This window comes from Triticum aestivum, chromosome 3A (assembly GCF_018294505.1).
Source record: "Triticum aestivum cultivar Chinese Spring chromosome 3A, IWGSC CS RefSeq v2.1, whole genome shotgun sequence".
NCBI classification, from domain to species: Eukaryota; Viridiplantae; Streptophyta; class Magnoliopsida; order Poales; family Poaceae; genus Triticum; species Triticum aestivum.
Genome location: NC_057800.1, coordinates 550,926,200 through 550,952,954, shown reverse-complemented (window position 1 = coordinate 550,952,954; position 26,755 = coordinate 550,926,200). Strand labels below are relative to the sequence as shown.

Genomic DNA, 26,755 nt, shown 5'->3' with positions numbered 1-26,755 from the left:
AGCGCCCAGAACCGGCTGCCTGAGGAAGATGGGCCAGGAGGCCGCCCTCCGGGCACGGGGCTCCACCGCGCGCGCCCCTCGACAGGACGCACCGCCGTCCAGCCGGCCTCCTCTGCCGCGGCCCCGCAGGGGGCACCCACTCCTTCGCCATCGAGGTCGCCTCCCAAATCGCCTCTCCGTACGAGAGCCGTTGGTTCACTCATCAAGATGATAATTAGCTAAAAAAAAGTTGGAACTTGTTTGATTGAGAAAACCGTGAAACTAAAAGGTCGAATTATATACTGCAGCAACAATTTCACCAACGTCAAATTATACCGAAGCTGGAGCAATTTAAGCATATAACTCATGGCCGAGTATCATATCACATAGAGAAAATTAAGGTCCAATGCATCAAAGATAACCACAATGCATCCAATCTAATTATATAGCCAGCATTGCCCAAATGGAGTACATATACTAGTAGAGTCGATCTGGATATTAAGCACCACACCAGCTACCAGATTCGCAATTACAGCACTTGTCCATCAATCGTCACAGCAGAAGTAATGCATACTCTACATTATTCCCTAGAACTAGGCTCTCATCAGTACCTCATCATGAGCTGATCCACGACCACGAACATGATCCCTTGCAGCTTGCTGCTAGCTGAACTAGTAGGCTGCGTACTGCACTACTGCTTGTCCGACCCATCACCTCCAAGGAGGTCAGACAGGCAGGTCAGGTTGCACGCCAGGATGAGGCAGACGATGACCATGGTAAAAAAGATCTTGCCGGAGATGTATCTTGGGTCGGCGGCGAGGAAGGTCCAGACGGCGCCGGCGTACATGCAATGGAAGAGGAAGGTGACCGCGAGCGCGAGGTAGGCGAGGGCGCGGCGGGCCCGGCGACGGCGGCATGGGAGCAGCAGCGCCAGCGCCGCCGCGGCCGCCTGGGTTGGGGCGCAGCACAGAATCCCGATCGAGAGGGCGGTTAACCAGGCGGACTCCGCGTCCGTCAGCTCAACGCACGGCAGAATGGAGGAGAGCTGCAGAGGAACACCATATATCAGCTTGGCGCAATGTGAAGCTGTCAAGCATGCGAGCGAGAGGGGTAGGTGGTCACCTGGCTGCACGACACGTCCAAGTAGTCGACGGCTATGTGGCCCACTGCTGTGCCGAAGACGATGGCGAGGGCGTTGAGGAGCGCATATGTGCAGACCGGTGGGACGTCATCGTGGATCTTCTTCTTGGCCGCGCTCAGAGGCAGCAGATGAGGGGTCTTGCCGTCCATGGAATGGAGATCCAAGCTAGGTAGGAGAAGGACAAGTGGACAACCTAGGTTAGTTCCCCTTCTCTAACTTCACGTCGCCAGTCAACAGGAAGGAAGAAGAAGAACACATGACATGAGCAAGGTGGATGGAGATGGAGGGGACTCACCGATCGGATGCACGGGAGTTTCTTCCTATCTTGTTTGCTTGGTGTGTGCTTCTTTCTGAAGGGGCTCGATCTGCAATTACACGGCACAAGGACGACGGTAGTGTCTTTAAGTGCCCGAGAGAGAGAAGCAAAAAAAGCGACGTGAGGCCGCCCCAACACACACACACACACACACACACACACACACACACACACACACACACACACACACACACACACACACGCACACGCACGCACACGCGAGCGCACACACACACAGGGCGACATGTGACGATCTTATCTCAGGGCGGTGACAAAGGAAACTACCGCGAAGTTGCCCCTATACCCTCTTTGGCAATGGAGTGGGACGCCTCATTTCTTTGCAGGTGTACAAAAACGTGAATGAACTCAGCACGCGCACATGCATTTTGATCAGCTACACCACTCCTTGGCGTTGGCTCGTCGGCATTTTGATTAGCTAGCTAGCTAGCACACAATTGTTCGACTGAATTACATTGTTAATCCTTTTTGACGATGATTTACATTGTTAACCGTCATCTATTAGGTCCATTCATCAACTTGTTTAAATCTGTTGAAATGGGAGGTGAAGTTCCATCAAAGGTCTACACGATTCAACTAAACCCTTATCAACAAAAACGACATTAGCGACATGCATCTACCAAGGCATAAAGCACCCATACCCTCTTTGGCAATGCTGAGGGAGACCTAGTTTCTTTGCAGATGTGCAAAAATGAGAATGAAACATAACCATGAAAGCTAGCTAGCCAGTGGGACGCTTAATATCTTTGCAGTGGACAGTCTCACCACGGGCACACATGCACATGCGTACATGGCAGTATAAAAGGCTAGTTAGTTAGGCAGCTCTTTTTAATTGGGTAGCAGCACGGTCAGCTTCAACTGGCATAGCTTCATTGTTGGTGAGATTCAATTGCTCGTGGAAGAACGGAATTTTTCGATAACTCACACAGGACGAAACCAAAATCTTTGTCAGTCATTTACGGCAGCTTATGATAGAAATTTTGGCCTGGTGAGATTGTTGGATATTGTAATTCTCTACACGAGTAATACAAGTAATTTCCTGAGAAAAGTTCCAACTAGTGTGATTCCTAATAGGATACTGCATACGCATGTAATAACCCTAGTTCGTCCACTTTATGAGAAGCTAGCTAGTATAATAATTTGACTAAATTGTTTGGTCGTCCGCGGGTACAACATCCACTTTCGAATTACATTGTTGACAGATCATCGATTAGATTTTTGACGCACCCATTCATCGGCTTATTTAGCTTTATTGAGAATAAAAGGTGAGGCTCCATTGGTCATCCCAATTCAACTTAACCCTTATCAAAAGAAGGAAACACAAATAGTTTGCGAGTGTGGTTGTTCAACACCCACGGATAATGCACCCCCGCTACACCTATGACTAAGTCGACTTTTTTCACAACAGCACCTTCAAGGAGTTGTGTATGGGATTTCCAAGATTGTTTGCCATTTGTGCAGACCCAGTGGTGCTCCTCTCCACAACTGCCCACCATGGCTAGTGGAACATCTTGTTCTGACGGTCATTTGGGCAAGTGGAGACCGTAGAGCGGGCTAACTTGTGGGCTGCCCTTTCGCCGGTGCTCGCGGATATTCTGGACGCCATTTCTTGGCATCTTGCACCTTCAGGTGTGTTCTCTGTCGGGCTTGGCATACCATGCTCTATGCCATGGGCAGACTATTGCCTGGACATCTCCTCTATGGAAGGTGCCCATCCCATATGGGACGGAGGCTATCAAGAGAGATCGCCTAACTTATGGGACGGAGGCTATCAAGAGGCACGGGGCGGGCAATGGGATTTGCCCCCATTGTGGTGTTCCAGACATGGGCACCCACATCTTTTTTGTTGTGCATGGTGGCAAGAGCTCTCTGGAGTTTTTTCTGTGAAGCTTTGGGCCTGACGGGGAGACCATAGACTTGGCTGGGTATCTCCAAACCAGAGCCAGTCAGACCGGTAGGAAGTGGTGGCTATTCTAGCTTCTGTTTGCAGCGTTAGCTTGAACATTATGGACGACACATAATAAGATGGTGATTGAAAAGGCCTTCCCTAGACATGCATGTCACTCATTCTTTGAATTCCTCATTTCTGTAGCACTGGCACCCGTCTAGGCAGTGCGACCGCAAGCGTCTGGGACTTATGATGGATGTGTTGCATACCACCGCTCGCCAACTATCATCGCAACAGGCCCCTTAACTCTGTGACCACTTGGTGGTCCTTTTCCTTTTTCTCTTATGATTTCTTGGGCATGTTTGTGCATGTGCCCCAACAGACTATCTTATTTTGTTGCACTTAAACTTGTTATATGGACATGATGTTGACTTTATTTACAAAGTGGGGTGAAATCCTACTTCGAGAGAGAGACAGGGGTTTTCTTCCTGGTTGCCAAGATCAACCATCAAGGCCAGCACATTAGCAATGAGACAATGCCTTCAAGAAGGTAACGATGCAAGTTCGTCGCTGCTGAGTCCAAGCAATGAAGGCGAAAACAAGGGTTTTCACCCCGAACATAAAGTGGTGTTCCAATTGTCGTCTTTAAAACAAATCTTCCGGTCTTCACGCAAGTCCCTACTCTACACCAGGTCGAACTGACACTAGTGGATGGGTGGAACATATTTCCATGAAAGACTACCACCCCGACCATCGAGGGGTCGTCCATGATGCGGAGAAGACTTGGACGCAGCCACTCGACAACTGTGCAAACAATCCTGCAACATCCGCTACTGCACTGGGACCGCCGCCCCAACTTCATCCGCGTGAGCAGAGACGGTCGTTGTTGTGCTTGAGGCAGAATGTTGCAGGATTAACCACAAGTAGGTTTAGAATAGGGTTAATTAATTAAAACAAGGCAAAGGTTTTGTCCTGGGTTTTAGAAGAAAAAGCTCCCCAATCCGTTAACCACAAGTAGGATAGTAACATATGTGGATGCATGATATTTGTCTCACAGACTGGAACCAAGGTAATTTCTTTTTCACATTGTACTAGAAGATAGTGTGTCTTCGATTCAATGGATATCGAGTTAGCACCTGCGACTATATTTAGAATAGGGTTAGTCATGTCTTGGTTAACTACAATCGGACCGAGGTTTGCACCATTTATTGGTAGCAACTACCGCATGCATGATTGTATTTCGCAACTTTTGTTAGCTGACTATAACCCTTTACATGAGCAATAAAGATCTCACGTTAGTCATAAGAAAAGAATTTATAGCCTCAACATGACTTCGAGTGTGTTTGGTTGAGCTGTGGATTTTGAAAAATCTTATGTGAGTTGTGAGAAAGTTGTTGTGAGGTGAGAACTACTGTGGAAAAGTTGAAAGTTGTTTGGTTGGGAAAACTGTGAAACTAAAAGGTCGAATTATACAAAGTAGCAACATGGATATACACTGCAGCAGCAATTTCAGCAGCATCAATTATACCGAAGCTGGTGCTAAATCTATATCAATATAAAAAGACCCAAAGGGACAGATCCAATTAATCTCGGCCATCGAACTAAGTTAATCCAACGACCTAGACTGCTCCAATGGCGAGAGTTAAACATGTTTAACGTGCAATTAATATCATACCAAATATTGCACTAATCACAGATTAACACACAAATAATAACATATCTAATATTCACATGCAATTAATATATTCCTAAATATTAACATGTGTTGCACGTGCGCATTTACTAGTAAGCATATAGTAACTCATGTCTGATGATCACATGTGGAGAAAATTAAGGTCGAATACATCAAAGATAGCCACAATCCATCCAGTCTAATTATATAGCAAGCAAAGCATAGCCCAAATACTAGAGTCGATCTGGATATTAACACTACACCAGCCAGCTACTAGATTCGCAAATACGGCATTACTCCATCAATCGTCACTGCGGAATTAATGCATACTGCCCTAAATTATTCCCTTGCAGCTTGCTTGCTAGCTAGCTGAACTAATAGACCGCGTACTGCACTACTGCTTGCACCACCCATCACCTCGAAGGAGGTCAGACAGGCAGGTCAGGTCGCGCACCACCATGTAGCAAATGACCACGGTGTAAAAGATCCAGCCGAAGACGTATCCTCCTGAGTAGGCGGCGAGGGAGATCCGGAAGTGGATGGCGTACATGCCATGGAAGAGGAAGGTGACCGCGAGCGCGAGGTAGGCGAGGGCACGGCGGGCCCGGCGACGGTGGCATGGGAGCAGCAGCGCCAGCGCCGCCGCGGCCGACTGGGTTGCGGCGCAGCACAGCATCCCGATCCAGAGGCAGGGCAGAATGGATGATGACTGCAGAGGACACCATATCAAATTATCAACTTGGCGCATGATGAATCGGTCGCGATGTCAAGCATCCGAGGGGTAGTACAGTGTACACGGGGGGTAGTTAGTTACCTGGATGCACTGGAGGTGGGTGTAGCCAGCTATGTAGAGGGATGCTTGGCCGCCGGCGATGGCGAAGGCGTTGACGAGCGCCCATGCGCAGACCAGTGGGACATCATCCCGGATCTGCTTTTGGGCCACGCTCAGAGGCAGCGGATGAGGCGTCTTGCCGGCGTCCATGGCTGTCCAAGCTCCGCAACAGCGTAGGTTAGGTTAGTTCCCCTTCTCTAATTTCATGTCGCCATTCAACAGGAAGGAAGGCCGAAGAAAAGCACATTAGCAAGGTGGCCGGAGATGGAGGGGACTCACCGTCGCTCACTGGTCGGATGCACGCGAGGTTCTTCGATCGCTTGGTGTGCTTCTTTCCTCAAGGGGCTCGAGCTGCAATTGCAGAGCACAACGACGACGCTGGTGGTGGAGGCCGGACGGGGCTGTTTAAGTGTGGCCGGGCAGCGAGAGAGAGAAGGAAGGAAAGCGACTGGATCGGCGTGGGGCCTCCCCAACACCGACTACGTGTCGAGCAGCCGCAGCACACACACACGCACGCACACACACAGTGAGGAGGAGAGTCTGGTGCGGTTCGGCATGTAAACGAGCAAGCATGTGGCGGTCTCATCCCATGGCAATGACAAAGGGAAACTGCCGCGAAGTTGCGTCGGCCAAGGAGCTATACCCTCTTTGCAGGTCTACCGAAATGTGAATCAACTACTCAGCACGCGCACATGCATATATACATGCATGGCACCGGCAGCAAAAGCTAGCTAGCCATTCACCGGAAGCTAATGATAGGAATTCTGGCCAAGTTCACTGGATGCTGATTGAGATGGAGCTCTTCTGTGCAAGAATTTATTGCTGAGAATCTTTGGTTTGGGCGAGCAAACTGGGAATGGTGTTTGATTAACTTCAGCAACTAATTCCTACGGTGACAACAAGAGCGAGTTAAATTTTGGACCAGTGAACCTGTTTGACGGAATATATATAGCAGAACTTGGAGACGAGAACCATGGATTTGTTTAGAACCGCCGTGCCATTTAAAATTGAACTTCAATATTGGCCCGGTGAACTTCCTTTGACTGTAGTACGGCGCTTCGATGAGTCGTTCAGTGGCACCGCCAACTGCGCCGTGCGCACGTATTGTACGCCTACATATACCGTGCGTGCGCGTGCACACGGGCTTTCTCATCGCACCATCACGCCGACGAGCGCTGTGTTGGAAATATGAGCAAATTACTACGAGATTTAATCCGAATAAACAGAAGATAAATCATGACCACAGCAGTAGGGATTAAACTAATCATGCGAACTAGCATAGTAGATGAACATATCACGTCTAGGGCACATACTAGAAGCATGAATTCTACCACGATCTCGAACAGGAAGGATAGAATCACATACGGTGCAGCGGGTGCAGCACCGCCGGCGTTGACGTTGTCGCCCATGTCGTCGAGGACGAGGTTGCCAAGGTCGGGGAAGAAGTCGTCGTTCGCGAAGTCGTCGCTGCCAGCAGTCGCGCGAGTGCGCTCCCCAAAAACCTGATCGCCCCTCTCCCGTACAGGATCACGAGAGGCGGGGTTCCGAAGGCCTGCTGTCCCTTCTCGCGGTGCACGCCGGAAGGAGGGATGGAGAAGACTTGCTTGGCGGCGCAATGATCTGGAACGGTGGTGAGAAACCATACGAAGCGGCGGCGGCTAGGGTAGACGTCTGCCTGACTATATAGTGCGGGCCGGATAGGTCGTGGGAGTAAACCCCACGTCCGAGTCGTCATGATCCAAAAGAATCGGAAACGGTTCAGTAATTAACGTGTCCGTTAATTATTAATTAATGACTTATTAATTTTCTCATGCAGCAAAAATATAGACAACGTGCATAGCTCTGTCCTCGGCTCGGCTCAATCCCGCAACCCGCGGCGCGACGAGGCGTGGCGTGGCGTGGCGTGGCGTGGCGTGGCGTGGCGAGGCGAGCGAGGAGGAGGAGCGCGCGTGTAGGTCTCCTCTTCTCATACTCATACAAGTGGTAGAAGAGCTCACCTTATAAAGTGGTGCAACTCTCTCTCAACTTTCGGGGTGAGACTAAACTTTAGCCTCACTCACTCCACTCACATGTGTGCATGAATGGGCCAAGAGAATTTCAGAATTTTAGTTGGGCTTTGGGCCAAAGGCCTACTAGCAAAATTCCAACAATCCCCCACAAAGTCTCATTGGCACATCTCATCATTTAGTTCCAAAACATTGTTTTATATATCGGTGCTTAGTGGAGACTGTGAAGTTGAACTTCCACTTAGAAATTTATGCTACACTAGATCACAACTTGAATAGTGGACTATGCCTTGAACTACAAGTTTTCTGTGAAATTAGTTTCACACAAATTCTTGACCGATACTGGGCTGCCGCAAGGCTTCCCCGCGGGTGGAGCGTATACGTCATACTCCAGGGCCTTTCATGAATTTATTAAAGAACACCCAATTCTCACAGACTGCGACGTTAACAGTCAAATTCATATAGATGTATTCCTCAGAAGATGTTCTGCAGGACAACATCTCTGCTTACCCGAATAAGCCACTTGGAACATATTAAGATAAGTATCAACCTGCCATGCAGATCAGGAGAGTATTGCATCTTCACGGAGTGGGATAATTAATATAGGGATACTCTCCTTCCAGCTGACCAACAGCTTGTCTCCCACTTCTACTTCACGGGATCTTCGATCACATAGAGTGGTTTACCACTATGGACAACTCATGCGGTGGGTCTCAAACCCATCTCCATCGATGCATTATCTATCACATTACGTGATAGACTCTTTGTGAAGGGATCTGTCAAATTTTTTGACGTTTGGATATAATCCAACGTAATAACTCCGGAATTCCTCAATTTTCTGACAGATTTTAGTCTCCTCTTCACATGCCTTGAGGACTTCATATTGTCCTTAGAACTGTTTATCTTGACGATCACAGTTTGATTATCACAGTTCATCAGGATAGGGGTATTGGTCTTTCAACCATAGGTAAGTCCATCAAGAGTTCACGAAGCCACTCTGCTTCAACAGTGGCAGTGTCTAATGCTGTGAGTTCTGCTTCCATAGTTGACCTCGTTAAGATGGTCTGCTTGCAAGACTTCCAGGAAACAGCGCCACCACCAAGTGTAAAAACATAACCACTTGTGGCCTTAATCTCATCAGCATCAGATATCCATTTTGAGTCACTATAACCCTCTAGTACCCTTGGATACCCGGTGTAGTGAATCCCATAGCTCGCGGTGCCTTTCAAATAGCGCATAACTCTCTCAAGCGCATGCCAATGATCATCTCCCGGTTTTGACACAAACCGACTCAGCTTGCTCACAGCAAAAGAGATGTCTGGCCTCGTGGCACTCGCCAAATACATAAGCGAGCCAATAATCTGAGAATACCTCAGTTGATCTCTAGCAATCCGTCGATTCTTTTGAAGCAACACACTAGCATCATATGGAGTTGGAGAAGGCGTGCAGTCGCTATACCCAAAACGACTCAAGACCTTTTCCATATAATGAGACTGAAGCAGTGTGATCCCACCATTCTCATCTCTCAACAGCTTGATGTTTAAGATAATATCAGCTACTCCTAGATCCTTCATCTCAAAACAGCGAGATAAGAAATCCTTAAACTCCTTGATTAAATCAAGTTTGGTTCCAAAGATCAATATGTCGTCGACATACAGACAAAGAATAACTCCTTCGCCCCCACCATAGCGATAGTACACGCACTTGTCACCATCGTTTACTACAAAGCCGGCAGCAGTTAATGTTCTTTCGAACTTCTCATGCCACTCCTTAGGAGCTTGTTTAAGGCCATATAAAGACTTTAATAACTTGCACATCTTTCCTTCTTGACCAGGTACTACAAAACCATCTGGCTGATCCATGTAAATTTCCTCCTTCAACTCTCCATTGAGGAAAGCCGTCTTAACGTCCATTTGATGAACGAGAAGACCATGTGAGACAGCCAGTGATAGTAGCACCCGAATTGTCGTCAGCCTAGCCACGGGTGAGTAAGTATCAAAGAAGTCTTCACCTTATTTCTGGGTATAACCCTTGGCCACAAGCCGTGCCTTGTACTTTTCAATCGTACCATCAGGTCTAAGCTTCTTCTTGAACATCCACTTACATCCTACAGGTTTGCACCCATAAGGACGGTCAGTGATCTCCCAGGTACCGTTAGCTAAGATGAAATCCATCTCGGTACATACAGCTTCCTTCCAGTAGTCAGCATCAGGAGATGCATAGGCTTCTGAAATAGTCCTGGGTGTGTCATCCACAAGGTACACAATGAAATCATCACCAAAAGACTTTGCAGTCCTCTATCTCTTACTCCTCATAGGAGTTCCATTTATCCCTCAACAGGATTCTCAACGTGTTCCATCGCGATGGTGGGTTCAGGAATTACAGTGAATTCCTCACTAGATAGAGTAGGTATCTCCTGATTTGATGAACTCGACATATCCTTCATAGGAAATATGTCATCAAAGAAAGTTGCATCATTTGATTCCATAATCGTACCAACATGCATGTCGGATACCTCAGATTTTATTATCAAAAATCTATAGCCGATGCTATGAAAAGCATAGCCCAGAAGAACACAATCCATGGTTTTTGGTCCAAGCTTGCGCTTCTTGGGAATTGGTATATTGACTTTCGCCAAACAACCCCAAGTACGTAGGTAAGAGAGTTTCAACATTTTCCTTTCCCATTCCTAAAATGGAGTCATGGTCTTATGCTTTGTGGGAACTCGATTTAGGACATGACACGCAGTCATTAGCGCCTCCCCCCACCATTCCTTGGATAGACCCGAAGTGTCTAACATGGTGTTAACCATATCAGTTAGAGTTCGGTTCTTTCTTTCGGCTACCCCATTTGACTGGGGTGAGTAGGGAGGCGTCCTCTCATGGATTATACCATGTTCCGCACAAAACAGATCAAATTCATTGGAAAAATACTCTCCACCACGATCGGACCTAAGCCGTTTAATTTTTCGATCAAGTTGGTTCTCTGCCTCAGCTTTATAGTTTTTAAAGAAAGTCAAAGCCTCATCTTTTGATTTCAGAAGATACACATAACAATATCTAGTGGAGTCATCAATCAACATCATGAAGTATCTCTTTCCACCTTTTGTCAACACGCCATTCATCTCACAAAGATCAGAATGTATAAGCTATAGTGGCGCCAAGTCTCTTGCCTCTGCAGTCTTATGGGACTTGCGAGGTTGCTTAGCTTGCACACATACTTGGCACTTGGAGCCTTTGACAGTAGAGATTTTCGAAATTAAATTCATATTGGCTAACCGCGTCATGCAACCAAAGTTAATATGACAGAGTCGTGAATGCCAAATATCAGACTCATTATTGTGGCAAACATTATTAATAACTTTAGTGCAAATATCTGACAAAGATAGGCGGAACAAGCCTCCGCACTCATAGCCTTTTCCAACAAATTGTCCACACTTAGAAATTACAACTTTATTGGATTCGAAAACCAACTTAAAATCATCTCGACATAAACGGGAACCGCTAATGAGATTTTATTGATGGACGGCACATGATGAACATTCTTCAGACGCACAGTCTTCCCCGAAGTAAACTTCAGATCGACCATATCAACACCTCGAACGATGGCATGTGACCCATTCCCCATCAGCACGGGTGAAATCCCTATTGCCTGGTAAGAAGAAAACATGGAGGCATCAGCACAAACATGTACATTGGCACCGGTGTAAATTAACCAATCAGGGGATTGAAATACTGAAAGGATGGTAGGAAAAATACCGTACCCTGATTCCTTCATATCAGTATCACCGATGACAACATTAGCGGACTTGCCGCTCTTCTCATGTTCGCGCTCCTCAAAGCGGTTAGGACACTTCGGAGCCCAGTGATTAGGATCACCGCAAACATGGCAAAGTCCCTTCCCCTTCTTATGAGATTTCTTCTTGAAGTTGGTATAATGTGATGGCTTGTTCTTTGTATCAAACTTGCCTTTGCCCTGAGTTTTGTTCTTATTTTTTTTGAACTTGTTGGGCTGGGAGTTCTTCTTCTGTACCATGTGGGCACTAGAACCTCCCTCAGCAACTCGAGCACGTGTATTCTTTGCTCTCGCCTTCTCTTCAACATCAAGAGTATCAATGAGATCCGCAACGGAAAACTCCTGTCTCTTGTGTTTCAGGGAAGTAGCAAAATTGTTCCACGAAGGTGGAAGCTTGGCAATGATGCCTCCGGCAACAAATTTGTCCGGCAACACACACTTGAAGTACTTAAGTTCTTTTGCGAGCGACTGTATCTCATGAGCCTGCTGTACAACAGGGCGCTCATCAGTCATCTTGTAGTCATAGAATTGCTCCATGACGTACAACTCGTTGCCGGCGTCCGAGGCACCAAACTTGGCCTCGAGCGCAGCCCACATGTCCTTGCCGTTGTCAAACGACATATACGAATCCACAATGGAGTCATCAAGAACACTCAGAAGAGCGCCTTTAAAGAGGGTATCGATCTTCTCAAAAGCTTCCAGCTGTGCTGGATTAAGATCGCCCTCAGGCTTGCCCTTGGTGGCATCATAGCAGCCCATGGTCTGAAACCAGTAGACTGCTCTCGTGCGCCACCTCTTATATTGCGCAGAAGATAAATCATGACTACAACAACAGAGATTAAACTAATCATGCGAACTAGCATAGCAGATGAACATATCACGTCTAGGGCACATACTAGAAGCATGAATTCTACCACGATCTCGAACAGGAAGGATAGAATCACATACGGTGCAGCGGGTGCAGCACCGCCGGGATAGAATCACATACGGTGCAGCGGGTGCAGCACCGCCGGCGTTGACGTTGTCGCCGAGGTCGGGGAAGAATCAGAAACGGTTATATAGACAACGTGCATAGCTCTGTCCTCGGCTCAATCCCGCAACCCGCGGCGCGGCGCGGCGCGGCGAGGAGGAGGAGCGCGCGTGTAGGTCTTCTCTTCTCGTGCTCATACAAATGGTAGAAGAGCTCACCTTATAAAGAGGTGCAACTCTCTCTCAACTTCCGGGGTGGGACTAAACTTTAGCCTCACTCACTCCACTCACATGTGTGCATGAATGGGCCAAGAAAATTTCAGAATTTTAGTTGGGCTTTGGGCCAAAGGCCTACTAGCAAAATTCCAACACGCTGAGCCGGCGGGACGCCGGCGAGTACTGCGTAGGTTGAAGACCATGATTGAAGTGCTCAACGGAGATGGGGTGCTCACCTTCTATGAGTTGAAAACCATGATGAAGTCATAGACAACCCTGTACTGTGCCCCGCTGCCAAGATGTGCAGCTGCGCCCGGTACTGCGCCACGGCCACCATGGAGGCCAAGCCGTGCCCGCAGTGCAAGCTGGCGATGGCGACCAAGGTGACGTTCGTGCTGCGCCCGCTCCGAACTCCGACGTGTTGATCGCCAAGAAGAAGTGATCGACGCACGTACCGATCTTTTTATTTCTATCCGAGTTATTGCCTTATGGAATACGGGACACAGCTCAACGTGGCAGTCGACGGAAAATTCTGCCACCTTTCCACAAGTCTGAACGGACGGACCGACTAGTATTAGTTATTCTGATGATTGCTGCACATAAAATGCTCTCATATACAGTTTTGGCTACATAAAATGTTCTCTGTGGTTCAAAACACACTCAACACGAAAAATCATCGTCAAAGCATGCATCATATTGATGAACAGTTTGTCATATGAAAAATGGGGGCCAACTACTATAGAATCTGAGCTTGCTGTGAAAAAATAGAAAAAGAAATCTGGACCATCGGATGCAGCATGATTGGTACAGATGGAGGCAGAGGGTTCTCAATGCACATTTTAAGAAAACCCCCTACTATTAGGTACATATACAGGATGACTTTTGCAATAACCACCCTCAGATATCAATAATTATGCCTGTCATAAATAAGACATTGTACAAAACTGTACAGGTATCCGTCTCTTAGGTTTTAAAAAAATTGCACATATGTACGGCATGAAACTTCTTGTAGATTTGATTTAATTAGTAGCTTCTGCTACATCAGTAAATATGCAAGAAATCCAGACATATTGGTGACTAGAAAGTACATGACAAATTTAACCACCCACTTCAAGCATACCTAAGCATACATTTCAAACCTGACGATCCCATATAAGACACAAACAGAAGAGATACATACATATCAAATGCTACATAGCATGAGAGGATTACTTTTGTTACAACACGGGCAAGACTAAGTAGACTAAAATAATCACAACCCAACAAGCACGGCCATTAAAAGCTGCATTACTATCTTGGTGGTACATCACATAAAAGCTACAGCCTTTGCATCTTGTGCTTCATGCTCACCGAGTGCTTCTTGCTCATTGAGCTTCTTGTGCTGCTAATCCCAGTTTGTATCTGCTAATGAACTGCATTGCTATCTTCATGGTACACAACACAAACACAGCATGACAAATCAGAGGGAGGAAATGAACTAATCTCAGTGTATCTGCTAAGAAAATAAGCAATGCGCCTAAAGCCTTCATGGCAACATTATCGATTAGAGAATAAACTTACATCGTCCGATAGTATGGCATGAATGAAATCAGAAATTAGGGTACCTTCCGCATTAGAAACAAGGGCACGAGCCATATTACTTTCCCTAGGAGAAAGAACAAACGAAATAGAAGTAAAGCTACAAGATATATGCGCCTTTTCTTTTTAATTGCACTTCAGTACAGAGAAAATCTATCTTGGCATCCAGCACTGTCATTATTTAAATTGGTTAAAAACTGATGGTATGACTTGCATTTATCACCTAAAGAAATTGCAATTACAGATGCTTACTAGCAAGTCCTGAAATGGTGCGCATTGCAGTATTCCAGCATTGAAATTTCTTTATTGTCTTACTAAAGTCTTGATTTTAATTTCTGCAGAGGAACTGGAACACTTTCTAGCTAGAATTGTTCAACTTATATGGAATGTTGTTCTTCTGGTACGTCCAGCAAGTTATACAACAAGCTTTGCATCAATGATTACTGCCAGCAAATTTCACCCATCAGTGCCTGGTGTTCATGAACTCCAGAAGAATGGACAATATGTAGGGTTCCACCAAGGTTTCTATGAAAAGGGTCTACTGCTGGAGATTGGTTTTGCACTTTTGATACATAAAAAATCAGGGCCTATGCTACATCTGCCGATTTCTATAGTACTTTTTCTAATGGAAGCATTGCTGTGATTGTACATGATGTTCCATACATCTAACTTTTTCTCGCAAAGTACAACAAAGGTTACAGTGGTGTCGCTGTCGCCTATTTACAGGAGCGCATACTTTGCATTTGTGAGTTTAAGTACACTGACTATTCTCTTGAAAAGTTTGCTACCGAAGCATGCAAATGTTAAGCTTATGTGTTCCTCTTGATTCTAGCCATATCACCACAAGATTGCATTTATAAAAAATCAAATTTAGAGACGGAAGGGTGTGCCTAGAACTGGAAAATTTTAATACAATCCATCTATTATATGAACTGGTAAAATCTATCTTCATCTTCACAATAAAAATGAGCTTACTATCCCATCAAGTTTTCAACCAATGGCTGCATATTGCGACAACAAACTTAGCAACCGCAGGTAGTAATTATATTTTTTATTGAGTTGTCCTAAAATCGAGGATTATCTACCCATCTGCAACCTTCCAACTTGGTTATCTAAGTAATTACCGGTGAAACAGAACTTCCAAAATAGACTACCAAACCACTAAGAACAGTAGCAATACATCATCAAATTGAAGTTATAAAATGGCATCTTCCCATATGAGCAGTGACATGGAAAAGTACATGAAAACAGAACTGGAGATAGCATCACCTGCTTGCAGCCGACGAGGTGAAGGAGGAAGCGACGAACCCACCGCTCCTGGAACCTCGGATGGGGAGGCAGTGACCAGTGACGAGCACAAAGTAGGGCGGAGCTTAGTAGCCGGCGAGCTCGGATCTGCTCTGCATAACCGGGTGGGCGGCGACACAACGGCCAGGAGTCATCTGATCTGCTCCTCTCCGATCTGATCAGCTCTGAGGTGCTTCCCCACTGGAACACGCCTCCATTGGTCGTACTCGCCCAGCTCTTGGTTGAGGGATCTGGGCCGCCGCCGCCGCAGGAGGAGGAATTTTAGATCGTGCGTGTGTCGGTGCATCGGGGAATCGGGTTTGGGTCTGAATGATTAGGACGCCGGGAGCAAATTAACTCTCAGGCAGGGACCTATTTGCAAACTTGTAGTCAGAGATTGCTCCACCCGAATCTGAGCCATCAATATGCCATCCAATGGTCCAAACTCATTTTTTCTATTCTTTCACAGTAGGCTCAGATTCTATAGTAGTTGCCCCCTGAAAAATGCACTCACCGATCGATAACCATTACAACAACAAAAAACTCTTATAAAATCTATGTGCATAAAGAAATTCTATTTATTTGCGAAACACAAAAAATTCCAGCCTCCCCACTTGCGTGTAACTACGCCGACGTACGACAAGTCATTAGAGCCTATGTAAAGTTTCCCGTTGTCTCTTTTCATGATTTCTGCCGGTTTGACGCGCTTGGGCCCCCTCATCTCTTTGAGTATCTTGCCGTCAGCTCCGATCCTCACAGGGCTAAATTTCGTGTTTTGACCCTTTTCTGAAACCTATTCGAGATTTTACCCTAGTTTGAAAAAAATCGAGATCTGACCCTTTTGCTACCGCCAGGGACCATGGCGGTAGGGTATAACAGCCTACGCTCGCTGTTAGACCCTACCGCCATGGACTCTGGCGGTAGCAAAAGGGTCAGATCTCGAATTTTTTTCAAACTAGTGTCAAATCTTGAATAGATTTCAGAAAAGGGTCAAAACACGAAAATTTGCCTTCTCACAGCGAGCAGATGACTATTGGGATGACAGGGCAATTCATTCTTCTCGCCATGTAACGCCACCCAGTAACCTCCTATTTTGCCAGGCCTTACGTTATCGGGGTAGCCGGGGAGATCGACAAATGGCTCAGACGTCCCCGCCTCCGCCTTGGCCCCTTTGATCCAGTGCCTTAGTAGCTTGCACGGCCCCGTAGATGCAACAATGAGATGCGTACAGTCGGTGCTGATAGCGACCCTGTTTGCATACGCCAGGCGTGTTTGGAGCACCGCAACATCACCGGTATGTGGGTCGTACCTCATGAGACGCCCTGTTGAATCCCCTGATCTTGTGACCATCTCATGATGCGTCCTGTCATAGTTCATAGAACTGTCAGTGAAGTAGACTTGACCGGTGACCTGGTCGACCTCAACCCCGTTGGTGAAGCGGAGAGGTAAATCATCGACCGCATTAACCAATATTGTGGCTTCCCGGCCACCAGGACCAACCCGCATGAGTCCCCTGTAGGCGTCGGCCACGTATAGATCCCCAGACTTGTGATGAAACTGCAAACCAAGTGGCCGGCCACACTGACTCTATGTGAAAGTTGCCAGGCGGAATATCGAAGCCCTGCACATGTCTTCATCGTAGCCAGGGCTGTATGCGTAAGGCTGGTCACAATGGGGAGGAACTTAGGAATAACATCACACACTCCAATACAATTTTGCTTATGTGTCACATATTTAATGAAGAGAGAGGTGTTTGTGGTAACTAGCTAAGTTACCGGAACATCACACACTCCAAGAAACAATGAGTATATAACCTAATAAATACATTGTTGCATGACACTACATAGATGTTCCTACCCACTGTGGAGGTAGTAACATAGTCTAGGGAAGTGTGTAAGTTACTAGACTATGTTCTTGCCCATTATGACCAGCCTAAGTGGTTCAGCCTATCTTGTCCCCGTTCCACCTGAAGGATGCGTCCGTCAGAGACGCCGCTATATGGGCTGTGCCCTTGGGCGTCGAAGGCGACACTCTGGCCCTTGAAGAAGTCCGTCAGCTCGGTTTTATTTGTTTTTTGTTCTTACGGTTTTTCATTTTTATCTATTTTCTCTCCTTTTATTAATTTTCCATCTTCATTGTTTTCCCTACTTTTTCATTTATATAAATATGTTATATGTGCACATTGATGTTTTCAAAAACATAGTGATCATGTTTTTGAATATGACATGAATATTTATTCTAAATACATGATGAATATATTTTCTTATATTATACATAAACATAATATTGTGTATATTTTCCCTCCAAAATACACATTGAACATCTTTTAAATATACGATGAACATAATATTGCAGTACAAAGAAAACAGATGTTGACCACGAGGATAACTTGAGATCGTTCTCCCTGGCCATGACGCTGGGGTGGCTAACCAAGCCCAACCAAGTGAAGGCATGGGCCGGCGACCAGGGCCCAGCAAGGGGAGGAACCAACCTAACCTAGACATGTTTCCCAAGGCAAGGGCGGCAGCAGCCAAGATCGCATCCAGTTACCCTGTAAACCCTAGACCTCCATGTTTGACACCCAAACGGACAGGCGCGCACAGTTTGGGTCGGCCGGTTGGAGTTGCTCTTAGTATGGACGTAAATCGGACGCAAATTTGGGCCAGAAATGCGTCCACATGGGCACTGAACGGACGCGTTGAGCCGACACTTTGATTCGTTTCGACACCCAAACGGACACACGCGCACAGTTTAAGTCAGCCAGTTGGAGTTACTCTTAGACCACGGGCTATCAGGGACTAGACAAACTCTAAACACAAGAATGCGAGCAACAGGACATGCATTGTGCTGGAGATATTGCTACTTCGAGTTTGCTTTCGACGAACAACTCAGATTTGAGACTCTGTCTGGAGAGTAAAAAGCAGCCTGCTCCTCAAACTCAAAGAAAGTAGAATACGGAAACAAAACGAGTTTACTTGAACTTGACCAGTTACACGATATCTGACAGCTTTAGTCCGTATCGCATTTTGCGTTCACTAGAAAAATAAACATGTTTTTAGCATCTACATTCAGAATCTTGCATCAACACAGCTTACAAGTGACGTGCGGCTACTGTTTCTATGTACAGACCATGACGGCACACAAGTAAACGTTCAACTCGAATCAAGAAAGCAAAACCCCGGAGACACACGCTTATCAACTTGTCGTGATTCTGCTTCCGCGTTGTTCGCTTTGTAGTAGCTACTGAGACACGATCCTTCGTTTTAACAGCGACCGTATGTCTTGAAGCCGCAGAGCATATGTATCAGGCACTGGGCTTGGTATTTACCACCAGGCAACCCTTAATCATCATCGTCATCCTCCAGGTCACTGAATGACACGTCTTCGTCCTGCCCAACCGAGGTGATATTGCCTGTTTTGCTGTCGGCATGGTCCATGTCCTCTAGCCAATCCTCCACTTCTTTGTCGTCGTCGTCCTCCGGGGTGTACAGGTTGGGTTTGTCACCCTGATTCTTGATTTCAGTTTTCACCACCAGCTCTTCTTCAATTACAGACTTGTCAATAATTTCCGGCTCGCTGGTTGAAATGGGATGCTTGTCAGCCTCAGCCCCTGGCAGAGGATCAGGAGTTGGTTCTTGGAAAGATGTTGCTTCAGCCATTCCACTCTTGTCTTGGATGCTTGAGGGTGACAACTCTTTATCTTCAGCTTGGGTAGATAGAACATTGCTGCTTTCTGATGGGCCCCCAGGACCCTCAGACGCTACATTTTTCATCCTTGGGGAGCTTTGCAATAACTCTTCTCTTGCTTCCAGGATCTGCATGAAAGAAATATCTCAATAAGGTCAAATTTAGCAAAAGATCATCGCGAGAACCCTTTCCAACATTACTACGAAGTCTGACATTTCTCAATTCTCACTGGTGTTGTCAATGTTAGTTTCCAAGGGTGATATATTAGTATGCATATGTTTAAGGATGGCAATTTTATCCATGGACATGGATACCCATGGATATCCAACCCGAATGGATAGGGTTTGGATATGCTTTTGCGCCCATGGGCAGCGCCCAAACCCGACCCGATTACTCGTGGATAGGGCATGGACATAATCTTGTACCCATGGATATATCCAAACCCGACCCGATCGTCTAACCTAACGAGCAATATTCTGCTACCCCTACCCCATAGTCACATGTCCCACTATAATTTTATCCTTTATCTGAAACATCCAAAAGAAATTACACAATCCCCGCCGTAACATACTCCAACGCACCTTCTCATCCTATTATCTACACTAATTAAATGACTTGTCGTTGAGAATTGGTGCCATCTCCTTGAGTTACTCCTCTCATAGCCCTAGAGGAGGCTGCCGCTGCCAGCCGCTACCCCCACGTAAGGTGGATCATTGCAGTAGCCACTACTGGCCTGCGACAACCCAGCTCCATATCTCCTTAACCCCTCCGTCTTCGCTTTTCCACACACGCATTGATGCATGGCCGCAGCAGTGGGACAATGCAAGGGCTATACTGCACGGCAGGGAGTGAGCACGCCAATGCAGAGTGCACATTGTGCAATGAGTTATGTCTTATGTATAGGTCTTGAGAGGACCCGATGGATATCCAATGGGTATGGATATTCATCGGATTTGGACATGGTCACAATTTTTCGCCCATGGATTTTTTCATGGATGGGCTGGGACTGCCTTCATGGATATGAATATAGATTTGGTATTGTTCAACCCGATCCAAACCCGACCCATTGCCATCCTTACATATGTTATCTTGACAACAGGATAGTATATATGCTACCGATGACATCATAATATGATCCACAACATTCCACATGCATGATGGTCACCATTCTGTAACTATATTGACGGTACAATTGTCCATGAATCATATGCATACTAGACAAAATAACATAATCTTAGTTCACAATCCAAATTCTAATGGCCCATTAACATATCCTCCTGCTGTTCAGGTTTGCTGTAGGGACTAGGGAGTACGCTATATTTTACACTGATATTTCCATTTGGAAGATCTTAGTTTTAAGCAATCCTAATTGTTTCCACCACAAGAATATTGAAAAAATTAACAACGCTGAGTATATTCAACTTGATGAGCTGATAGATTTAACATGACGAGTGACTTAGCGTATCTGCAATGAGAATACAATATGGAGCTTGGATATGCATAAAGATTTAAGAGAGATCATACTCCCTCTGTTCCTAAATATAAGTCTTTTTAGAGATTTTAATATGGACTACATACGGATGTATATAGACGTAGTTTAGAGTGTAGATTCACTCATTTTGCTCTGTATGTAGTCCATATTAGAATCTCTAAAAAGAATTATACTATATAATTAGATACCACTTCTGGGCTTTGTTATGCTTGCGACCTTAAAGTTAACAATATCCTCAACTTAGCATTCAGAGCTAACATAAAACTTAAGCAAGACTGTACCAATGATGATGGCACATGGTGGATTTATCATAATTGATATTTGGCTGGAAATGGATGTAAACACTCAATCCTTGTTCATAAAGCCAACAAGGGCCACTATTTTTTTTTTGAAAGTCAACAAGGGCCACTATCAAGTTCTAGATATTCTGAAGCCCGTTTACAGTACTCAGATAAATCGACCTGATTTCCCAGCTTAGACGTTTAAGACAAGTCTCGCAATATTGTGAGACCATGGATTCAATCCCATATTCAACTATGGATGAACAATCCAGATCCAATTCCATACAGTTGCATAGAATAAAGTATCGGGGAATTTCACTATCTCAAGCTTAATGAGAATGCAGATTGATGTATTCTTTCTTGTGAACATGCAATATGACGTATTGCAGATATAGAAGGGATCAAAAGATGAATTCCTGATAAAAAAAATCGTCATCGATACAGCTACAACTCCAAAAGTGACTCTTAACAGGTGAATATGGAAATGAGAGGCCACATTTGGAAACAGGTAAACACAGGCAAATGCATGGGCACATGTTTCTGTTTACAAAGTTATTTGTAGGATTGCATGCATTGCAACAAGATGGCATGATAATCTATGGTAACTAAGAATGTTTGGAAAACACAACAGAAATAATAAGACAGAGAGAAGGGAGTGTACTTGTGTCGTTGAAAGAAGTTCAGCATCTTCCTTGTTGAGCTTTGAGTGAAGAAGCACAAAATAGATCTTCCAAAAGCATGCTTCACTCATATTGGTCGAACAAAGTTCGGTTCTGAGATATGATAAGCTTGGTACTATACGCTCTATAGCCAATGCATGTTCATATTGTGTATCTGACAGTTCAAAATCTGAACACAAAAGCATGGAAGATATAAGCGAAGGAATTGAGCAACAGTCAGGCGTGATATGTAACATACGACTGGCATGATGGAACAAGATGCATGAATGACAAGTAAATACTACTCCCACATAATGAAGAGAAGGAGAGCATGATGTTAAGCATATAGTAGTAATAAGCATTCATGATCATTCTAAAAACACATTTGTGACTGATTACTACGCCAAGTTAGTGCAAAGTACAGTAGTCAATGACAGTTTCATGGTCCGCAAGTTTGGTAGGTAGGAAAAATTACGATTACGCCATAAACAACAGGAAGATTGGCAATAAGTCTATGTACAAAGCTAAAATCTACAAAAAGAAATTGCTGGATAAATGTACTTGGTTCAACTATATTGTGTACATGTACTGATATCATCAGGAACCTTGGTTCATTGAAAACAAGCTAAACTTCCACTAAGTATAGAAAGCAATCAAGGTCAAGTGCTTCTTTGAGTTATTTGATCAAAGGTGCGTGTGCAATTGACACAACTCATTTATTTGTAGGGACTTCATTTGTACTCCCTCATAATATAAGAGCGTTTTTTACACTACACTAGTGTCAGAAACGCTCTTATATTATGGGACGGAGGGAGTATGTCTTAATAAGTAAAACTTCATTAATGTTACAAGCAAGCAATTTTTATAACAAGCTTATTTGATGTTGTTTACGTGAATCATCAGGTTAAGTTACGGTGCTGGTATATGTGCTTTGAGTCTGCATCTAGCTTTGTCAGTGTTTTGGTGTTTTCTAATTCATCTCTAGCTTTGGGAGGTCTTGTAGATCAGTAAATGGCATAGTTAATCCTGATGTTTTTGCAGAAATTGCAGCTTCGTAACAATTCGATACTAAGAATACATGGCAAACGACAAAATTTTCATCATGAGCATTTATGAGAAGGTGCATACTGAGAGCTGGAACACACTGACTAACATGGACTATCATTCTCTCTCATTATTAAAATCCGCAATCTATACTCCAAAACTTCCTCACTAAATTACTTCCTACTAAATATCACTTCAATTAAACAAACAAACTCGATTAAAGCCCTAATGAGACTAGACACAGTAACTCATTTCAGGCACCCACTCTGTCGAACTGGATATCAGCAAATGTAATCAGATGGAGTGCTAACATATTAATTAATTCAATGCAATTCCTTGGTAACCCTTAAAAAATGTGGAGAAACAGTCAGTTTGAACATGATGTGATTGATTTGGCCTGAAGCTGCACCCTCATGTCTCCACACTTAGCAAATACACCATTCTATTAACCACAGCATAGGCAGTATAAACATAGTTTGAGCAAAACTGCAAAGATCTACTAGATTAAAACACCTGATTCAACACTAATAATCTGAGTTTCAGAATTCAGAGTCTTCTGCTGCACTTACATCTCATAACCACACAAGTGCATAGTAGACCGAAATAATAGTCTAGTGCAGATAAAGCTCGAGCAGAAAAGTCTGAAGCAACTGGGTCTTACCATCGGCGTGCCGGTCGTTGACGAAGAGGGGGAAATCGAGCCACGTCTCGGGAGAGGTCGAGGTGTGCCTGACGAACACCACCACTTCCTCCGTCAGGCCCACCGCATCCACATCCTCCTCCTCTTCCTCCGGCACGAAAGGCAGGAAGGACGAGGCGATCTTGGAGATCTCCGCCACGGCGTTGGCGTTGGACAGCATCGAGATGCCGCTCCTCACCCTGCCCCCGATCTCAGCCAGGTCGTTCCGGATCCCGGCGACCCGCGGGGACTGGGGCCCATGCTCTCCCTCCGCCTCCGCCTCCGCCTCAGCCGCCGCCGTCGACGTATCGGCGGCCTCGGCCCCGGCGGACGGCGGTGGCGCGAGGAAGGAGGCGACGCCCCAGAAGCGTCGGGTGAGGGACTCGGTCAGCTCGGAGATGTCGCCCTTGACCCCGCGGCCGGGGGTGTCCGGCTGCTCGTCCTCCTCGGCGTCGGCGTTGGCGGCGTGATCCGGGGTTTCGTCGCCGGAGGCTGCCTCGGAGTGGTCGTCTTCGTCGTCGTCGTCGGGGGCGGAGGAGAGGGTGGCCGCAATGGAGCGCGCGAGCCACGACATCGCCGGGAGCGCGTGCCGCAGTGGAGGGTGGAGTGGGGCGGCTGGCTGGTCAAGTGACGTGCGGTAGGCGGTAGGGGATATGGACTGGTGGCCGGCGGGTCGGAGGACCAGTGCTTCGGCTCGCAAACGGGTGCGCATATCCGTCCAGTAGAAGAAAAATCGACGGTGGCGATCTGGTTAATTTTCAACGTTTTTTTTAAAGGTTAATTTTCAAAGTTGACCCCGAGAAACATGAATAATTGCTCTGCTCTGCTCCAAAGTCCACATCTCCGTATGTTAACGCTGCCGTCCCTAATTGCTTTGCTTAAGGATGATGTAAATGTTAATGGTGGTGGTGTGTCCGTGTCTTCTGCTTTCTCTTTGGTCCTCTGTATGCCAAAATCAAGGGGCAAGTGGCCAATCAGAAAACATATATAAAATAAAATAAAAGGAACAGTGACGGTAGCTTCCCTCAGGAGACATGGTTTACCAGGAGCTACCAGACAATCGAGACAGTAGAGGTTGGTGTCTTCCAATGGCTTACGTGCGCTGAAACAAGCAACAGTAGAAAAGTTTTATTGTATATTTACCGGCCGAATTGCAAGAACGCACGCAAAGAACGGCTAACATGCATATGCACATACGCAATGATTCGCTGGATCAACAGACGCAGCGCGTGCGAGTTGGCCAGCCGATATCCTCCAAAACCCGTGGACAAATTCCTGCGAATCCATCAAAATACTCGCCGATTCCGACCGTTTCCCTCTTATCCGCCCGGTACAGAAATCCGCCGACCCCACGGATATGAACGCCAGAGCAAAAAGGTCAACACCAAGCGGCGGTTCACGCGGACCGAACGGGCAACGTCCACGGAATGGAAGCGTATATATATACCACGAGGTGATGGAGGTGCCATTGTACACTCTCATAACGCAGCCAGCCATCGAGTGCAAAGGCAAGATCTTGTGTTTCACGTACGCATACACAAGGATGAAGAAGGGTGGCGGGAAAGCCAGCGGGTGCTTCTTCTGCCTCGGCGCGCCGATACGCGCGCTGTCGAGGGCGTGTGACCTCTACGTGAACTGCATGTCCGGATGCGCGCGCCGCATGCCAGCGGGGGCGGTCGTGGGTGGTCGCGGCTTCGGCGGGCCGGCCACGTCCATGCACCTGCGGGCGAGCTCGGATCGTTCCGACGGCCTTGTCCGTGCCGCGTCGAAACAGCGCCGCGTCGCGCCCGAGCCAGCGGAGGTAGGGGCAGCGAAGAAGACGGTCCACCTTAGCCAGGCGCCGGCGGCCGTCCCGGCACGGAGGAAGGGCCCGGCGATGGTGACCATCGACGAGGACGCGCCGTGCGAGTTTGGCGCATGCCCGCTGAAACGTCCAGAGCAGAGGAGTCGCGGCGCGGCGGTGGGCGGACTGGCCGCGCGCGGCGGTGGTTTTGGCGCCATCAAGGTGGGGGGCGAGGCATTCGAGAGCCGACCGTGACGCGTGCGTACAACACACGCGCATGATAAAACTTACATCGAAATTTCGACCGGTTCTCTCCCCCTCTTGATTACTTCTTGTTGACAGATTTCTTTTAAAAAGGATACAAGATTTATTATAAAAATTACATCGAAATTTCGAAACCACCAAACGACCATTTCTCTATCTTTCCTCTATCTCTATCTCTATCTCTACTATCTATCTTCTACTACCTAAAAGAACCGTAAGGTTCCGTTTCCCCTCTTACGTCGTTGTTTTCATCCGCACCTCCCCACCCTTCGTAACCCCACGCGGCCACGCCCACCGATTTTCGGCACCTAATAAATAGATCATGAAAACTGCCCTAATTTTTGCTGCAGATCATGTCTGTAAAAATCGTCCGTAGCAACGGAAGGAGACATAAATCTGTCCTTCCGTTCCTTACCTCCTTCCATTTCTGTTTCTCTCCTACCAAAGTTTTCGCTCCTCCCATGATCTCGCATTACTCACACATTCCATACGGAATGACTGAGATTGATTCCATCAATCACATGGCCCTTCCTGCCTTTCATGTGTGCATACCTACGTGAGAACCCAAGATAATTCTACCACCATCAAACGCACGATCGAGTATCTTGGCTCGTGTCTATCGTGCTCGCCACGCCCCGGTGAATCCCGCACATCTTGCAGCTCTGGATTGGTTGGCGTCCCCGGGGCGCCGTATGGCCGTTCAAGGAACAAGCTAGGACGATCTAATTATGCAATGACGAGGAGAGGGCGCGGGGAGGCATGAATGCGAGCTGCAGGACGCGGCAGTGGAACTCACGGCAGTGTACGCATGGAGAGCGGGCTGTGGATTCTCTGCCTTGCTGTGGCAAAGGCAGAGAGGAACAGTGCCTCTACCTTTCCTCTACTTTTAGTCGTTGGATTGAGAATGGACCGCCCAGATTTGGCGCAACAGGACCACTGAAAACAGTGATATGAACAGTACACGAGCTACAATGTTGTATGAACAGTGCATGCGCTACAATGATTCGCTCGATCTGGACTGCCAGCTTTTGATCCAATGACTCTCTCGGCTAAGGTAGAGGCAACGTTGCTGAAGAGAAGTCAGAGGAGCTGCGCCCTAGAGAGCGGCCATCGTCATCAAGTCCTTCATTGTCTGCGACTCCTGGCTATCGCGTTGTCTCACCACATCG

General features: G+C 46.5%; 4 protein-coding genes and 1 long non-coding RNA gene across 5 annotated transcripts; 1 reads left to right on the top strand and 4 right to left on the bottom strand.

Annotated features, from left to right (window-relative positions):
- Window positions 1-397: 397 nt before the first annotated feature.
- Window positions 398-1,604, bottom strand: LOC123058610 (uncharacterized). Its single transcript, XM_044481315.1, has 3 exons — window positions 1,416-1,604; window positions 1,102-1,285; window positions 398-1,024 (listed from the first exon to the last, which is right to left on the bottom strand). Exons 2-3 carry the CDS (start codon window positions 1,267-1,269, stop codon window positions 671-673), a joined length of 522 nt encoding a protein of 173 aa, XP_044337250.1. The 5' UTR covers window positions 1,270-1,285; window positions 1,416-1,604; the 3' UTR covers window positions 398-670.
- Window positions 1,605-5,120: 3,516 nt separating this feature from the next.
- Window positions 5,121-6,368, bottom strand: LOC123058609 (uncharacterized). The gene is made up of 3 exons (XM_044481314.1): window positions 6,126-6,368; window positions 5,829-5,998; window positions 5,121-5,723 (listed from the first exon to the last, which is right to left on the bottom strand). Exons 2-3 carry the CDS (start codon window positions 5,994-5,996, stop codon window positions 5,409-5,411), a joined length of 483 nt encoding a protein of 160 aa, XP_044337249.1. The 5' UTR covers window positions 5,997-5,998; window positions 6,126-6,368; the 3' UTR covers window positions 5,121-5,408.
- A 7,454-nt stretch (window positions 6,369-13,822) lies between these two features.
- On the bottom strand, window positions 13,823-16,030 carry LOC123062166 (uncharacterized). The gene is made up of 2 exons (XR_006429562.1): window positions 15,680-16,030; window positions 13,823-14,256 (listed from the first exon to the last, which is right to left on the bottom strand). It is a non-coding gene; the product is annotated as an uncharacterized lncRNA (long non-coding RNA).
- Window positions 16,031-18,645: 2,615 nt separating this feature from the next.
- On the bottom strand, window positions 18,646-24,266 carry LOC123062165 (uncharacterized). The gene is made up of 3 exons (XM_044485537.1): window positions 23,522-24,266; window positions 21,819-22,006; window positions 18,646-19,512 (listed from the first exon to the last, which is right to left on the bottom strand). The coding sequence occupies exons 1-3, from the start codon at window positions 24,249-24,251 to the stop codon at window positions 19,039-19,041; spliced, it is 1,392 nt and encodes a 463-aa protein (XP_044341472.1). The 5' UTR covers window positions 24,252-24,266; the 3' UTR covers window positions 18,646-19,038.
- A 780-nt stretch (window positions 24,267-25,046) lies between these two features.
- Window positions 25,047-26,278, top strand: LOC123058608 (uncharacterized). The gene has a single exon (XM_044481313.1). The coding sequence runs from the start codon at window positions 25,083-25,085 to the stop codon at window positions 25,575-25,577; it is 495 nt and encodes a 164-aa protein (XP_044337248.1). The 5' UTR covers window positions 25,047-25,082; the 3' UTR covers window positions 25,578-26,278.
- Window positions 26,279-26,755: the final 477 nt, after the last annotated feature.

Bases quoted from the DNA above. Each gene is read 5' to 3' on its own strand.
- LOC123058608 (XM_044481313.1), top strand. From the start codon at position 25,083: ATGAAGAAGGGTGGCGGGAAAGCCAGCGGGTGCTTCTTCTGCCTCGGC.
- LOC123058610 (XM_044481315.1), bottom strand. From the start codon at position 1,269: ATGGACGGCAAGACCCCTCATCTGCTGCCTCTGAGCGCGGCCAAGAAG. The intron at 1,025-1,101 runs GTGACCACCTAC...GTTCCTCTGCAG, and splicing joins TGGACGTGTCGTGCAGCCAG to CTCTCCTCCATTCTGCCGTG.
- LOC123058609 (XM_044481314.1), bottom strand. From the start codon at position 5,996: ATGGACGCCGGCAAGACGCCTCATCCGCTGCCTCTGAGCGTGGCCCAA. The intron at 5,724-5,828 runs GTAACTAACTAC...TGTCCTCTGCAG, and splicing joins CCCACCTCCAGTGCATCCAG to TCATCATCCATTCTGCCCTG.
- LOC123062165 (XM_044485537.1), bottom strand. From the start codon at position 24,251: ATGCGCACCCGTTTGCGAGCCGAAGCACTGGTCCTCCGACCCGCCGGC. The intron at 22,007-23,521 runs GTAAGACCCAGT...TTTTGTGTTCAG, and splicing joins CAACGACCGGCACGCCGATG to ATTTTGAACTGTCAGATACA. The intron at 19,513-21,818 runs GTACACTCCCTT...TCTTTCATGCAG, and splicing joins AACTTCTTTCAACGACACAA to ATCCTGGAAGCAAGAGAAGA.